This window comes from Megalops cyprinoides, chromosome 10 (genome assembly GCF_013368585.1).
Source record: "Megalops cyprinoides isolate fMegCyp1 chromosome 10, fMegCyp1.pri, whole genome shotgun sequence".
Lineage (NCBI taxonomy): Eukaryota > Metazoa > Chordata > Actinopteri > Elopiformes > Megalopidae > Megalops > Megalops cyprinoides.
Window position 1 is genome coordinate 10,307,635 of NC_050592.1, and position 16,290 is coordinate 10,323,924.

At 42.0% G+C, this 16,290-nt stretch overlaps 1 protein-coding gene across 1 annotated transcript; it reads right to left on the bottom strand.

Moving 5' to 3' along the window:
• Positions 1-128: 128 nt before the first annotated feature.
• On the bottom strand, positions 129-15,436 carry LOC118784744 (ceramide synthase 2-like). Its single transcript, XM_036539145.1, has 11 exons — positions 14,898-15,436; positions 7,704-7,877; positions 7,302-7,419; positions 6,076-6,194; positions 4,334-4,391; positions 4,061-4,111; positions 3,773-3,865; positions 2,513-2,641; positions 2,168-2,274; positions 1,564-1,717; positions 129-1,122 (listed from the first exon to the last, which is right to left on the bottom strand). Exons 2-11 carry the CDS (start codon positions 7,874-7,876, stop codon positions 976-978), a joined length of 1,149 nt encoding a protein of 382 aa, XP_036395038.1. The 5' UTR covers position 7,877; positions 14,898-15,436; the 3' UTR covers positions 129-975.
• Between the last annotated feature and the right edge of the window lie 854 nt (positions 15,437-16,290).

Here is a 16,290-nt window from a genome sequence, read left to right on the forward strand (position 1 = left end):
TGGACAGAGAGACAAGCACAATGACCCATGTACACACACAAGAGACATTAAGACACAAGACAGACATTTTTACTTCACAAAACAGTGAAAACATTTTCTTTCTAATAATTTCTTGAATGAAATTTAAATAAAGGCAGTAAACACCACTGGTACAGCCTCACATCCGCAAAAAGGACAACAGTTTGATATTACTGTAATTACTTTGTAACGTAATTGCATATAGCCATGTTTACTGGCCACTTAATTCTGTCACTCAAAACAGCTGTGGAGTAATTCGCTCAGTGTAATGAGTGTTGTGCCTAAGCAACAGCTGCTATGACCACTATTGCCTTTTGACTGTGCTCATCGGAATTAATAGGGGAATTCCTATGCTAACAAACTACAGTCTATCTCAGCAGTTTACTTAGGTGGACTTGACAAAAGTGCTGAGAACCAGGCCATGATCAGTATCCATGAACAATATCCCTACTGCTAACATGTGCAGGAAGTGATCACCATGTGTGACCATAGATAAAAATCACCCAGGCCCACAGGGGTAGCAGAATGAGAGAAAGCGAAGGAGAAAGTGAAAGTAAGAAACACTGAGATGAGGAAAAATGACTAGTTGTTAAGGCACTTAATTAAGAAAAGCTGAAATGAGAGAAGCAGAGTTAGTCTCCCTCTTTTCCTCCCCCTTTCCCCCTCACCCTCATATCCTGAGATGAAAAACCTCAAGAAAGAGTGGTAAGCAGTGCGATGTATCTGTAGGAACCATTCAGGTGCGCTCATTGTAAAGGTTTTGAAGGGGGTGTTTATTAGTCAGTACCTCTGTGCATGTGTTTTTTGTGGAAACATGTATGACTGTGTGTATCTGTATTTCTGATAATGCTCAAGCACCTCTCCCCTTTCCCCTCTCCCTCTCTCCCTCAGTCAGGACCTTGTGTGAGATGTGTGTATTCCTATGTTCAAGGTGTCTGTTTCCCTCCCCTGCACACATCACTCTATCTTGCGGTGGTTGTTGTTGAGGGCGGGGTGGCCATTCCGCACTGGCCCATTCTTCTTCATCTCTTGCTCTTTCTCCATCTCCTCGTCCTCTGACTCATCTGTCTCTTCCCTGTCACTCCTCTCGTCCTCCACGGTCTCCTGATGAGAAGGAGAGAGAATTGAAGAAGAACAGCTGGCTTATTTTCCACTCAGGGTAAGAAGTGTCTGTGTACCCCTCTCTCTCTCTGACGCGTCACTACACTTTCGCAACGAGCACACTTTCGCAACAACCTACACATTTCTCACAGCCAGCTGGAATTCGTAAGCCACACCGGGTCAGAGCGTCACGTGATTAAATGCAAATGTGAGACATCAGAGACTGCTGAACCGCTCCAGTGCAGATGCGCTGTGTTTTTCAAACCGGCCGTCTGTCTTGCATTCCTCGGTGCATTCTCACGCGCTCTCACAGTCACCCCGCTCACGCACACATGTGGGTGCACCTGCACGCACACACTGCAAGGCGAGTGTACAGAGGGGTGGGGTGGTGAGGGGGGGGGGGGGGGGGGGGGGGGGGGGGGGGACAGGAGACAGGCTACATACATTGCTGGTCAGGAACTTGATGGCCATTCGCAGGATGAGGACGGCCCAGAAGATGTGCAGACACTGCAGCACCAGCAGCAGGCCGTTGAAGAAGTAGTACCCGAAGAAGGGCGGGTACATGGTCACTGGGTACACCCATGTGCAGTACATTATCCTGGGGAGGAAAGCGTGCAGGGTTAGCGCGTTGCTATCAGCGCGAGCACCAGGGGTCACATCGCTGCGTAATGTTGAGCCTTATCGCAGTGAGCTGTGAGATAACGCTGTGGTGCGATGTGCTGTCTTAAAGGAGCAGTCCTGCAAAAATCATACTTCACTGTGCTGTCCCTTACATCTGCAACTGTTTTGTTGCCTGTTTAGGTTCATGCATGTCTAAAATCAGCCTTGGTATTGTCCACAACATGTGTATGTCAGCTGAAGAAACTGTAGAATTCCAGAAGGTACCAAGTGTGTTCTATACTGTGCTGTACTCTGCAAATATTCAAATATTGCACATTGAGGTTTCAGCACTCTCAGCCATCATGTGAAAATATATGTGCAGATATAGGGGTTCTGAGCTGAGCAGTATTATGCACAACTGCCCTCAACTGCAAAGCTGGCTCCTTACCAGAAAGGGAAGATTACCAGACGGGTAACAATGAAGATAGCAGCAAAAAGGATGAAGATGTAGTTGCAGGTGTTCTTCCAGCCTGCATAGTTGAACATCTTTGCTGACTGTGAAAGGACAGAGAGCGATTTATGGAAACAATTATACTTTGCTCTAGTTGCATATTTTCTCCCCCACTATAGCAGTCTTCGTTTAATAATTTGATAGGCTGCTACTACAACATATGTGTCATATGGTGTTGCGGTAATATAACAGTATTGATGCATTGTAGGGTGCTACAGTTTGCTGTGGAGAGAGATGCATTGTGCTGATGATGTAGCAATGCCATAGAGGGTCACGCTGTACCTCCAGCAGGTAGTCTGCGGCGTCATGCACCAGCATGATCAAGGTCCCAGCCCGGATGTAGTTGACGCACCAGGAGAAGCTGATCAGCATAATGGTGGCCACATGGTGTACTATCTGCTCCTTAAAGTCCTGCGAGAGAATGAGAAAGAGGAACTACAGCAGACTGTGCACCCTAACTATGTCTGAGTAATCAAAAAAGCAAGGTAGGTGAATTTATAAATAACACATAACCATAACCATGGAATGTCCTTTTAAAGCACAATCGAGTGAACTTGAACAAGATGAGTTTTCACACAGTTTGTTTCATAATTGAAATAGGTCAGTATGAATAGCCAGGAAGAATTATGTAACAGTTACATTCTGAACAGCTCCTGTGGTTCTGCATTAGGCAGAAGATGGTGGTAGGTGACACTGACTACGTACACACTTCAGCATTCTGAATGTGTATTCAGAATTTATTGACTTAAAATGATGGTTACATTCATTGTTTATTATTTTGTTAACATTCAGTTAATGGTTTACAGTTTACAAGCAGATGGGTATTCACCATTAACACTAAACAATTTTGAACAACAATTTTGAACAGTCTGAAGTCTGTGTCACCGGCATGACTACACATTTAGCACGACTTGCCTTCCTTTGGCACTACCTTAGCTTGCCTGTCACCTGCCCAATGAATACTATTTGGATTCTGCACTGTTTACACTGATATAGAATTACAATCGTGATCTACAGTCATGCCTGTAGAAGATTATTGACTCATATTTAGTTTATGAGGCCATTGCTTTTGGCTCATATGACAGGTATGAGGAAAATAATGTGTGTAATAAAAATTTACAGTAGAAATGAGTAGAGAGTCTGATTTCTTTATTCAAAGAAAACTAAACAGATGTACACAATATTTCTACTCTCTACTTAATGTGTCTCAACCCTTCATTTGAATCAGTACTATTAGTGGTTTCTGGTTTTACCTAACAGAGCCCCCTTCTCATGGTCAAAGCCACTGAAACATGACCTTGCCCTCATACTTTAGCATAAATGACCTTAATATTAGAAAAAAAACATGTTCAAACATTCTTTTCCTGTCAGTGTGCAGAGTTAGAGTTGGCAAATTTGGATACCGAGAATAGACACACCTGAATCTTTTCAACGGATGTCTTCAGCACTACTATATACTACTCAATACTACTAAATTTTGTTCAAACAGCCAACAGAGGTTGGCTTTAGATGATGTAATGTCAGAACAAGACGGCAACTCACTTTGCGCTTGACATCCGATGCCACACTGAACAGCAGAGAAGCGTAGAAACCCAGCTCAATCATGTAGTACCAATACTGAGAGGGCAGAAGGGTCTGGAGGATGGAAAGAAAGAGAGGGAATGAGGAAGACACAGATGAAAGATAAGAGATAGAAACAGGGAGAGGAGGGATGGAGACGCAATGGAGTAACCCACGCTGTATTGACATGGTTATCCAATACAATCAATGCATTGCATTTATGTTGACAATAATGGCACACATTGTTATATCTAATCACTAGTTACATACCAAAACGGGGAATCCCTCCCACATTTCCCTCAAGTCATAAAGCCAGGGTTTCTGAGGAGAAAGAGAGAGCACGCATGAGTAGGTCTGGATTTGAGTCTGAATTTGAATTTTAGGTCTGAAGAAGAGTCTGTGGAGCATTGATATAGGCAGCTTGAATACAACACACCGGTTCTGATCAGGGGGAGGAAAAGTAGAAGGAAAGAAGAATGGAGGGAGACAGGAGGATGGGAGGAAGAGAGATGGAAGGAGAGGTGATGAAGGGATGGTACTCACATCGATGAGGGCAGCTAGGCCAGCAATGAAAGCAAGAAGGTAAAACGTAAATCTCCAACTGCAAGAGAACACACAGTCTCAACACCCAGCATACACAACTACGCAACAACACACCTCTGACGACAATACTCAACAAACAGTCAAAACGCGCCACGTTCACAACTACATAACCTGGACATTGTTACACACACACACACACAACATGCAGTCTCAGTGCCCTCTCACACAACTACACAACACTGACAATATTACAACACCACATCACAACATTACTACACAAAACCGACAATATTAAACATGAAACATCTCACAGCCTCAACACCACACATTCACAACGTTAACATTGTAACACTACAAACGGAGCCATGCCACACTCAGAGCTCTACAGCGCTGACACAGTTACACAACACCCACCTTCAGCAACCCATTCTGAAAACTTCACACATAAACCGTCAACATCATGTCATGCATACCAAATACCAATGCACCATGCATATCCATAGCACTGGCAATGCAGTCAGTGCAACTTTCAGACGACATCCTGTCACACTCAACAACGTTACAGTGTTACACATCCACACAGCACAGTGTTTCAGTGGAGCAGCCTGTAGATGCACAGCTGAGAGAGAAAGGAAAAAAAAAAAAATGAACAGAGAAAAAATCAGGACAGAATAAAGAACATACAGAAGTAAAAGGAGTGGGAGGAGACACAAGGGAGAGAGTGATATAAAAGTGGGAGACAGAGAGAGAGAGAGGAAGACAGATCCTGAACAGTGAGCTTGTTGTTTGTGTAGAAACAATAGACTGATTGAAACCAAGGACCCACGCAGCACACACAGAGTGCACAACACCACACACAGTGCAAAACACAATTAACACCAGACACATAAAGAAACACCGCACTCTCATTTCCCTTCACACCCACATTATGTGTGAACACATTTTCATTTTTTCAGCCTTTTTTGTACAGAGCTAAATTTCCACTTAATGTCTAAATCTAAATACATCATGACATAGAATGAATAATCACGTATTTCCACATATTGCTATTTACATTAATTTCATCATTTCAGGCTGAAGGCAGTTATAATAGCAGAAAAGGTTGAAGTAATATTTTAAACATTTTTGAATTTAGCACTTCATTTCCTCACAGTAACACGTTCAAGAAGCTATGTATAGCTTGCTATGTTCCATTGATGTTTATAGGGAATCTGCCTCAGCCTTACTAGCTAAATATAAACTTTAAAAAAATCTAGTTAGCTAACCGAAATATACTACAAGCCACTTACTGAAGGTGGCTCTTATGACGTCTCTTGTATTGTTGCATTTTATCGAAAACAGACTTACATAATTGGAGCAACTGTCTCATCAAGTAGTCCAAGGATTACGCAACCTTTGTCAGTGATCAAGTTGCTACATCCAAAAGTTCCGTAGCTGTCTGCACTACTGAACGCAGCAGAGAGTTATGACGCAAGTAATACTGTGAGTTCTCCTTTTTCACCTCTTTTTTTTGGTGAGTAACCTTGGCATTAGGCTTTAATTGAGCGTAACATAATTTTGTGAAAATGGCTGGCAGTAAACAGGGTCTGTGCTGGTTATTTATTGCACCTGACATATTTCTGCAGAGCAGAGGTTATACTGATTTTTAAGAGTGCAATGATGTTGCATAGATGCACCTCACCGCTGCACACCGTACACTGTTACATCACTAACCGCACGTTCACGTTTGTCTGACTGCGTACCTCGCCTCCCGAAACTTCTTGAGAAGACTGGGGCGGTCCTGATTCCTTCGGCGCCGGAACCATCGTTGGACTTGGCGCACAGAGCACCCCGTCTGTTTACTCAGCTTCTCTATGGAAGTCTGACAGAGAGAGAAAGAGAGACAGAGAGAGACAGAGAGAGAAAGAGAGACAGAGAGAGAAAGAGAAACAGAGAGAGACACAGAGAGAGAAACAGAGAGAGACACAGAGAGACAGAGAGAGAAAGAGAGACAGAGAGAGAGAGAGAGAAAGAGAGAAAGAGAGAGAGAGAGAAAGAGAGACAGAGAGAGACAGAGAGACAGAGAGAGAAAGAGAGACAGAGAGAGAAAGAGAGACAGAGAGACAGAGAGAGAGAGAGACAGAGAGAGCGCGAGACAGAGAGAGAGAGCGAGACAGAAAGAAAGAGTGTGAGACAGACAGAGAGAGACAGAGAGACATACAGATAGTACGGTTATTAGTCTGAGCTGTAAAATGCAGACTTCTGTTCTTTTTCCACATACTGTGCTCTGTTATAATTCTGATGCTGGAACATCCCTCTGGGGTCAAGCTGTTCAGCTGGACATGTAAGATATAATTCAAGAACATTAGTTCCAGAAAAATGTTTACGAATTTTTTAAACATTCATATATGCTCTTTGGCCCACGGCTTTTCAGTGAGCAATGTGACATTATCACATTAGTTTCAGAAAAAAATTTGCTAAAGAGCTTCATAAACATTATGTGTTTAGAAAAATGGTCATGAATTTTTAAAATGATGTGCCCCATTATGAATTGGGCACACATTTGTACACATTCCTTGGCTGAGAGCTTTGAGTACCAAACACAGTACACTAGCTTATGAAAAATATTTTTAGTTTATTAACTTATTTGAGTGATTAATAAAATGTGCATTCAAAAAATCCATACCTTCTTGAAAAAAATGAACTCTGTTGAAATCAATGGGGCTCACAATTACATACACTCTTTTGAGACTTACAGATAGCACTGTGAGGTTACAGCACTGGGTTTACATGTTTGTGTCACAGTAGTATACTGCAGTGTGGAGGTGTGTAGTGTCATATATTTAGCTGTTTGGTTTGTTTGGATACACGAAAGTGGCAAGATTCCAGTACAGGTGTTGTGTTGTGTTGTGTAGTTACCTGTGTGGGTTTTTGGGTGTGTTGCAGCAGTGCAATCTCATGTGGGGTTGTGCATCGCTTGTGTAGTTACCTGTGTAGGTTGTTTAGTTGTGTTACAGTAGTACAATTCCAGTGTAGGGTTGTGTGCTGCTCTGAGTCGCACTTTTTCTCGCACTCCAAGCAGAGAGGCCAGCTTCGTGGCCACCGTCCTAGTGAGGGGCAGTGACAGAGAAATGGAAGGAGGAAGGGGAGAATGGTACAGGAGGGAGGAAGAGTGAGGAGGAAAGACAGCAACGGAGATAAAGAGAAAAAAAAATCACAGATTTCCTCATTCATTCAGTGGTCTAAATGTTCACAATGTAACAATCATAATTACAAAGGCCAAGGGAAAACAAAAATGATTGAATGGCAAGTGATCCACTGCCAGGGTGAGTGGGGACAGTTGCGTCTGAGAGAGCAGAGGCCAGTAGCCAAGCAGGAGACCTCTACTGACCTCTCAAAGATCTGCCTCACAACAAGAAAGGCGATTGCAATGGGCAGGGTGACCCAGAGGTCCCTGGCCTTGGCATAGACCCGACCATCCCGGTCCTGTAGGTCGGCCCAGCCCAGCCCTTCAGGAAACCACAGTCGCTCCTGCCAGAACCAGTCACTCAGCCATGCCAACATACTGGGGGAAGAAGAAAGGGGCCATTCAATGACATACTACAGTTCATGAGCACCACAAAGAAGAGGGGCACAATTAATATACATACTTCTCAAGTGGCCACTAAAGGCCATCTGACTGTGACCTTACAGCATCTCATCATAAAACGTATGGAAAACATTCTGCAGAATCCTGTGCTAACTTTAGCTGGTACGGCATTAAACATTACTCAGACAAGCCTATGACACAGCAATTTTGAGCTTTGTGGGAATAAAAACCAGCATGTGCAATGGCATGTTATATGCCCACTATAACATAAGGGAGAGCTAGAAAGAGAGAGAAATAAATAGATAGATAGAGAGAGAGAGAGAGAGAGAGAGAGAGAGATCTGACATGGTGATTCATGCCTGTTGTGGCTCCCACCCCTCCACACCGGAAGTGGGGTGGATCCTAACTCCAGATGACAGATGCATAGTACAGGATATTCTAAGTCACAGTAACACCAAGGCCTGGCTTCCTTACAAAAATGCAGCAAGATCTGTAGTTACATTAAGGAGATCCAAACACAGCTGCTACAGGAATAAAAGTACAATGTAGTACCACACACTGTCTGATTCCCTCCCTGGGTGACTCATATGTGTGTCATATTGCAGGATGTCAAGAGTCACACTTGACAGAATCAGTCGTGATACTTAGAAATGACAAATTGGAACTGTAGAGAGGCTTTATAAATAGCCACAGCTTGCTGTTTTCAGGAGAAATGTAAAAAATATGTCCCGTAAATGATACTCATTTGTTTGGCAAAACCCCATTTCCTTTCTTTCAAAACATACAAACGTTTGCTCTTTGACCCACTCACTCTTCGCTAGAACAATCCAGGTGGATGCCCAAAAGTACAACAGCTGTGCTCCAGAACACTAACCTCATCCTAACTGTTGCCACATCATCATACACCCTTTCCCCATCCCACACGCTGAACCACAGAGCCCTTTTTAATAAGGAGAGATTCAGATATGGAACCTCCTTATGGTTTTTTGCTTGTGTTGTACTCTACCTCACTTGTAAGTTGCTTTGGATAAAAGCGTCCACCATATGAATAAATGTACTGTAATGTAAACGGAACCTGACCCAAAGCTTCTGTAGTGTCTGCTGCATAATTTGAATCCATCTCCCTCTGGCTGCAAGTCTGCTGCACTGACCACAACTCAACACTGCTTCACGCAGTGAAACTATAGCCAGCATGTCCGACAACATTAGGTGCTTTGTTCAACATAATTGTGTGCATTGAATTCCAGGCGTCATGGGACTTTGATTGGCATTCTCTCGATTCAGGCATAAAGGCATGTCAATGTGCTCCTCTCAAAAAGAGTAAATTACTACACAACAGCGCAGGGCAGTGCTGAGGACACTGGGTGTAATTATAGAGGACTGGGATTCTGTGGTTGTGACTTTAACTGTCACCTGAATTATTTTAGTACACACCCACTTGCATAGTAATGTTAGTAATGCTCAGCATGCAGATACCCCACACATGTGAGCATCTACTCAGCAAATAAAATATACTGATTATAGACTGAGCCGCACAGTAAGTGGTCACAGATGCAGGGGATGAGATCACAAGGACTAATTTCATTGCTTTTGCCTTTCTAGAGTTCATCATCAACTCCGTCTTCCCTTGGGAAGGTCAAGAAGTCCTAGGGTTACGACACACAATGGGTCCATGCTGTTGTAATGTGACACTACACTGTCACTATGCTATCACTACGGTTGAGTATGCGCTCTGACTACCATACCAATGAGCCTGGCTCTTTGGCGTTGTGGTCAAGCTGCAAGTTTGGCACCCCCTAGACCTGGGTTTGAGGCCAGGTGGGGTGACTGCTCTCGCCCTTGTACCCTTGAGCAAAGTACTTAGGAATACTCAGTGTGAGTAATTGCGTATGTATTATAAAACAAAAACTGACCAAATACCCAAATATTTGTTTATTTAAATATTCAACCATGATGCCATTGATCAATCATGTCAGTTGATATAATGCTGGTTAATAAATATGTCAAAACAATCAGAGTGTTACTCTTTCTCATCAATATTCACACGAAAGAGCCTGAGAACCCAGCAATAACAGGTGATTGGCCGACATTTTTATTATTTCATTGCCTGAATGTGAGACTGTGGTGAGTCATTTATTTATACAGAAATAACTGCAGTTTCATGTACTTAGGCAAAAATGTGGGGTTTGATTATTTGAATACTAATTTTTTGGATCCACAGAATAATCACAACTGAAATTAATTTAAACACACACTCATAAAAATGAAAAGAATAGAAAAAAACTGGGAGCAGCAATTCATCACTTCACTCCCTCAACCTCACAGCCATCTGTCACCCAGATGAACCCAGAAACACTGCCAGAAAAGGACAAAATGGTTTATGAGCAAAAAGATTCAATAAATAATAATACCCGACCAAAGCCAGAGAGAAGTTGTGCTCTATCCATTAATCTGTCTCATGCAGACTAACAAAGGGCGCTCATACCCATCTGAGCTCTGGCCATTCACACTAAAGCAGGGGGCAGGGCTTCCAGCTCCACTGAGATGCTCTGGCTCAGAGCACAGCATCCAGCATGCAACAGCATATTTCCTTAGGGCAGCCTTTGTCAGACATTCGTTGGCTGACAGGGTCACGTGACTGGACTGACCATGCTGCGGTGGACCAATGATGACACTGACAGCATTTTTGCTTTTGTGCAAATTCTCCTGGAGCTTTTAACAGGAAAAAGACGATTTTGCAATGGGACATTTGCAAGACAAATGTGCAGGAAGTGGCATTAATATAAGAATGTGTGCACACTAAGAGGAAAGGGATATCTTTCCTCAGACAGAGGGAAAGGAACATATCTATCTGGAGAAGACATGTTTGGTTGAAGCATTAATAATGGGTGATTTATGCACTCATAATTTCCAACTCAGCTGTGTCATTTTGTTAGAGTGAATGCTCTGTGAGTCAGAGAGTCATATTTGTTAGTACAGCCATCTTGTGACTCATTTAAATGGAATAAGTCCACACTGCCACTGAGGCAGACCTCTCTATTTCCATCTGTAAAGAGACAGTCAGCCCCAATATATAGCTGAGTGAAAAATCCATCCATGTAACTGTTGACTACATCAGAAATGCAGCGTGCCTGTTACTTTTAAAGAAATGCATGTTCAAAAACGCCCACCTATAATAGAATTATGCACGGAAAAAAGAGCAGGAAGATCTCTGGTAGTGAAATGCGGAAAGCTTTCATCACAGGAGGCCTGTTGAAATCAGCTACGTACTCATAATGGAAATGTATCCCTGATTATGTATCTTGGAGGCAGTTTCACCTGAATCAGTACAAAGTAATAAAATGGGGACAATACTAGCAGCAACGGGCAACTGCAAAGTAAATGAATACCATTTTACAATGAACTATGGTGCTCAGTTTCAGGACCTATTCTAATCTGGATGGGCCATGCACACTTTAATTGTCATGTAAGCTGGCCCCACTTAGTTAAAGGAGCTGGGACAAAACGTGCAAAAATTTTGAAATCATGATTCTGTCGTAAAGTTTAAATGATCATCGTCAGTGACAACCTTCCAACCTCCCCTTTCTCTCAAAACACAAACAACTTGATAGCATTCTTAAAACATACTTAACAGTTTCCTCATTCCTACCGCGTGGCTCCAAAGAGTGTGATTTCTGTTGCCCCATAGAAATTGTGAAACAATCTGAGAGAGAACTTGAGGAAGGAACCACTCAATGGGGTTGTCCATAACTGTCACTAAATCGTGTCACGGTATGCATATCACAACATTATCCTGTGATTGAAATAATTCAAGTATTACTATTCCTGGTTTTATTTCTAAACATCAGAGTTTTCTCGTAGTTAGCTTGCAACATTTCACCCTTCAGTAGCACTGTCAGATTGGCTCACTGTAATTCTGAAATTTTATAAACAAGGGCGAATTGAAAAGTTGTGCAGTAGGAGGCTACAATAAAATGCCTGTTCAAACACACACACACACACACACACACACACACACACACACACACACAGGCCATGCAATGTATCCAATGTCAATGTAAACATTGCATTTATATAGTGCAATACAACAGAGCTGGATAATTGTCAGTCAAATGAATCATAATCTAGCTGGATCCTCGTTCTCATCACCAGGCTGATTTAGGATGAGACGTAATTAATCCTCAATAGAGGGGTCAACCCCTATTGGGTAATTGCCAACAGCATCAATAAATAGTGACCATTCTGCAGCTGGCATTGCTCTTGAGTTCATGTGCAATCCCACTTCAGTTTCAGCATAATGGTCCACTGTTCACCATTTTTATGAACGACAATAATACAAAGACGGATTAATACAGCCACATACGGGATATGTTTTGTGCCTCAATATGACGTTGAAAATCGTGTGTTGCTCTTACTTTTGTGCATTAGGTATTCTTATTTCCAGAGCACCATAAGTGTTGGTTCCAAATAAATGTTTAGGAATAATGCAAAGGCATAGATAACATTATGGGTTACAGCACAGCAATATGTATTCTCAGTTTAAATCAAAGTGCCATTATCAACATTTAGATATATGGGCATCATAGATCAACAAACACATGGATGAACTGTATCACCCATAAGTACCGAATACGTTACTGTTTTTTTACACCGCTAATTACAGTTTTTTACAATCATTTTTTCATGTGTCTCAATACCATGTCCGCTTTCTCAAAACACTTAACACATTCACCAAGTTTGTTCTTGGTGTCATGATAGCTGCTTGGCTTCAAATATTTATGGGGCGTGGGGGATTGTAGGGGTGGTTAAGATATGCTAAAAAAAAAAATTCTAGTGGTTCAAGGCAAGGGAGAATGTAAAGTATGAATGTAAGTATGAAAGTAAGAATGTAAAGTAAATGTGAAATTCATAAAAATTTGACCCAAAATACAGAGGACACCATGGATCAGCATTAGAGCTACAGCAGACTTCTAGTGGTAGTATCATGTGTCGTTGTTTCACTTACTGCACTAGAAATGAAAAGTATCTGCAGAATTTTTTTTGTACTATAGTATACCCCAGAAGCATAGAGCTGTCATGGGGCATATTGCAGCATTTCAGATTTATTTGTTTGGCATTACAATATGTACTGTAAACTTTACTTTTTTATGCAGCAATAATCTATGCAAAAACAGGGGATATGGCAACACATAATATATGCATTTTGCAATGCTTCAAGTTGTTTCTGTTTTTTAGTCCATTGTATTTTGAGTGACAAAGTAGTCTTGCTGGGAAAGAGCATATGCTATAGTTATGGCAGCATGAGTCACTTTTGGGTAAAGTATGAAGTGTTTTGGTGCCTGTAGTGCATTTTGCATGAACGATTAACTGATGTGCTCATATGCATGGTTGTTAAGCACACTATGTTAAGAGTTTTGAAAAAGTGGGCATGGTATTTACCTAAGTGTGAAAACGATTGTAAAAAAATCTGTAAAACACGAGTCACACTACTTCACTGCTACACAGGCTCCTGAAACCTAGCGGAATACGCTAGGCCTAAAGAGAGAGAGAAGGGGGAGGGCGTATGGGAGAACTTGGGTGAGGAAACGAACAGTGAGTTTGTATTGCGGCAGATATCAGTTCCACGACTTGTTCATATCAAACACGATTGACAGAGGAACGGTTGGGTTTGCATCACTCTCATCAGCTCAACATACCGCATCAATTTCCGCTGGCAATAAATCTCTCAATCGAACTTTGGAACTTTTTGGACGCGCTATTTAGTAGCGTAGGCTATATCACGCCATTCAATATCGCATCGGTTAACCATGCCTCACTTCACATACGTGGAGTGTGAGTGAATAATACTGTGGTAATAGTTAAGTTATACAGCGAAATTGATTTGTATTATAAATGGCTTTAATGGGTGCGTGATGACCGAAGGATGATCTCGAATGCATGACCTTCTCTTATCACGTTGTTCTTGTACTCACACTCACGAGAGACCGACGCACGCACATTAGAACTGTACCGTTTACGTTCACCCTTTTTTCGTGAACCATTTTCTCTGTGCAATGTGGTGAAAGAGCTTAAAATTATGATAACGATTATATTATCGTGTACTCGCAGACACCTCTAAACCATGTACTGGGTCCAATCTGAGAATGATTATGCAGCCTATCGGTGACCGGATTATGATATAAACTGTTCAGCCTCATTATAGGCTATTGTTTTTGATGTGACGTACTGGTTATTATTCTCATTTATATTTTTTTCTTTTAATATATATATATATTGGTGTGTAATGATGTCTCAATGTTATCCTTGTTCAGGGTTGTCAGTGTTTACGGGGTGATAGCCTATGATAATCTTTACGTTTATGTTCTAAACCGCCGATAAATCAGCAAAGGTGCCCCGACTCAAAAGAACGAGAAAACACAGTGAGTCCAAGGGCGACCCAAAAACCTGTTGGAACATGGATTTAAGACACGGACCACCTCTGTAATACAACACTGAGGTGTAGCACTGTACTCGCCGGCTTTACATTGTACTAGAAGGCTCACTTTCCTGATCTTTTGCACAGGAAAAAAGATATATCTCTAACCAGTACTATTGGGAATACATGTACATATGTGTTAGAAATAGCATGTGCATGCTGTTAATCGTATATACGTATATACGATCGCATATACAGTGTTGCTGTTAGTGTTTTTCACCTTATTTTACGTAGCGTTACATGTGTGTCAGTCATGCATGCATACCGTATTTCCCCGCGTGAGTTCCGTGTGTTAAGTGTGAGCCGATACAAGTGATTTGCGTGACGTTAGCATATTGTTTACTTGGACTTCTGCACTGTGGTCAGACAGGTGGACTGTTTCATCAAAAACGTACACACAGAAACGCGAGTCAGAGACATTTAAACAGCCCTGTAGTACAAGCAAGCAAAACACGATAGCCACGAACCTCACACAATATAAATCGGGGATGATAATAATTCATAGAGGTAACGGTACTTACTTAAATCAGAGGTTCCACCCAGGTCTGAGGCGTAAAGCGGTAAACACAATTAGGAAAAATTTAGTACAACCAATATAACAGTATACTGATAACACGAGCTATTTATGAAACACTGATAATGTCCTGTAGTCGACTAGTCCTAGTTCAAGCCTCCCTGGGGTCGCCGTGCCCCGGTCCGTTGGTCTGTTGGCCGGTCACTGTGACCGTTCTGAGTTTACGGTCCGGCCTCTCCGTCTCCGCAACTTATCCGCATGTTTTCCCCAAAACCGTTTCCGGAGAGGAAAACGAAAAAAATAAATAAATAAATAAAATGCGTCTAAGAGAAGAAGCTATTAGTCGTAGCTTATAGCTTTGTTTTCGTATGTCTGTTAGACCTCTCCCTGGTAAGGATGGCAATCAAAGCTTTTAAGATCAGTCAACTTTTTTCTTTCTCTTCGCCAGTGATGAAAAGGAATGGTTCTCCGCCTAGCATAGGCGTCGGTCAGCTCGTCTGTTGTATCTGACGAGAGGACAGAAAATGATCCGAGAGGGAGGGGTAATAGGCATAGAGAAGGGGAGGGAGGATAGTGGGGTGACGTTTTAAAGCGTTCGGGAGCACTTGCTGAAAGAGAGAAAAGTCTCTTTTCCGGAGTGTTGTAAAACACAAACTTTTCCCCCGCCTCTTCCCTCGTTCAGCTCACTGTATGATATAGATCAGTGTCGTCTTCTACATTTCTCACGTGACGTCAGTATACCATTTAACGGTATTAATACATTATGGCAAGCCCATCATCTCCCTTTTTCTTTGCACATCTGTGGCAGGCAAACAACTGCGCTGAGGTTTCACTTGTCCAGTTTTGTCATTTTCTGGAACAACAGTTCCACCTGATGATATGGAACTATTTTGTACATTATGTGCTACTATTAAATGCTGAGGAGACCGGACTCTCACCAGTGTGCTTAGCTAAGTGAGTTTTCACTTTTAAATTGCCTTGGGGGAAGAGATAGGGAAAGGCTGATTGGGCAATGTGACATATGAACCATGTGGAAAGGTACAAAGGGCGAGGTCAGCGAGGTTGTGCGCCAGACACTGCATAGGGTGAGTACCCGTCTAGGGGAGTGTGTAAAAAAGCAGTGAGGGACATGAAGCGTAAATTGAAACGGACGGGTCAAAAATGATAGAGCTACGTGTGGTCCCACCGGAGCCTCTAATTATCTTATCAAAGCCCAACAGAAATCTCTAACCATAGATTCGAAAGCAACAGATCATGTTTAAGTGATTACGTATATAAGGTTATTTTTGAAGTGAGTTTAGAAACGCTTAATTTTGCAGGCAATGATTGAGGTCATGCTCATATATATATATATATATATATATATATATATATATATATATATATATAGTATTATAATC

What these genes read in the sequence shown, in the direction of transcription:
- LOC118784744 (XM_036539145.1), bottom strand. Translation starts at nt 7,876, where the DNA reads ATGTTGGCATGGCTGAGTGACTGGTTCTGGCAGGAGCGACTGTGGTTT. An exon ending in GTGAGGCAGATCTTTGAGAG is followed by an intron (nt 7,420 to 7,703) that starts GTCAGTAGAGGT and finishes GCCCCTCACTAG; the next exon opens with GACGGTGGCCACGAAGCTGG. An exon ending in CTGGTAATCTTCCCTTTCTG is followed by an intron (nt 1,718 to 2,167) that starts GTAAGGAGCCAG and finishes TTTCCTCCCCAG; the next exon opens with GATAATGTACTGCACATGGG.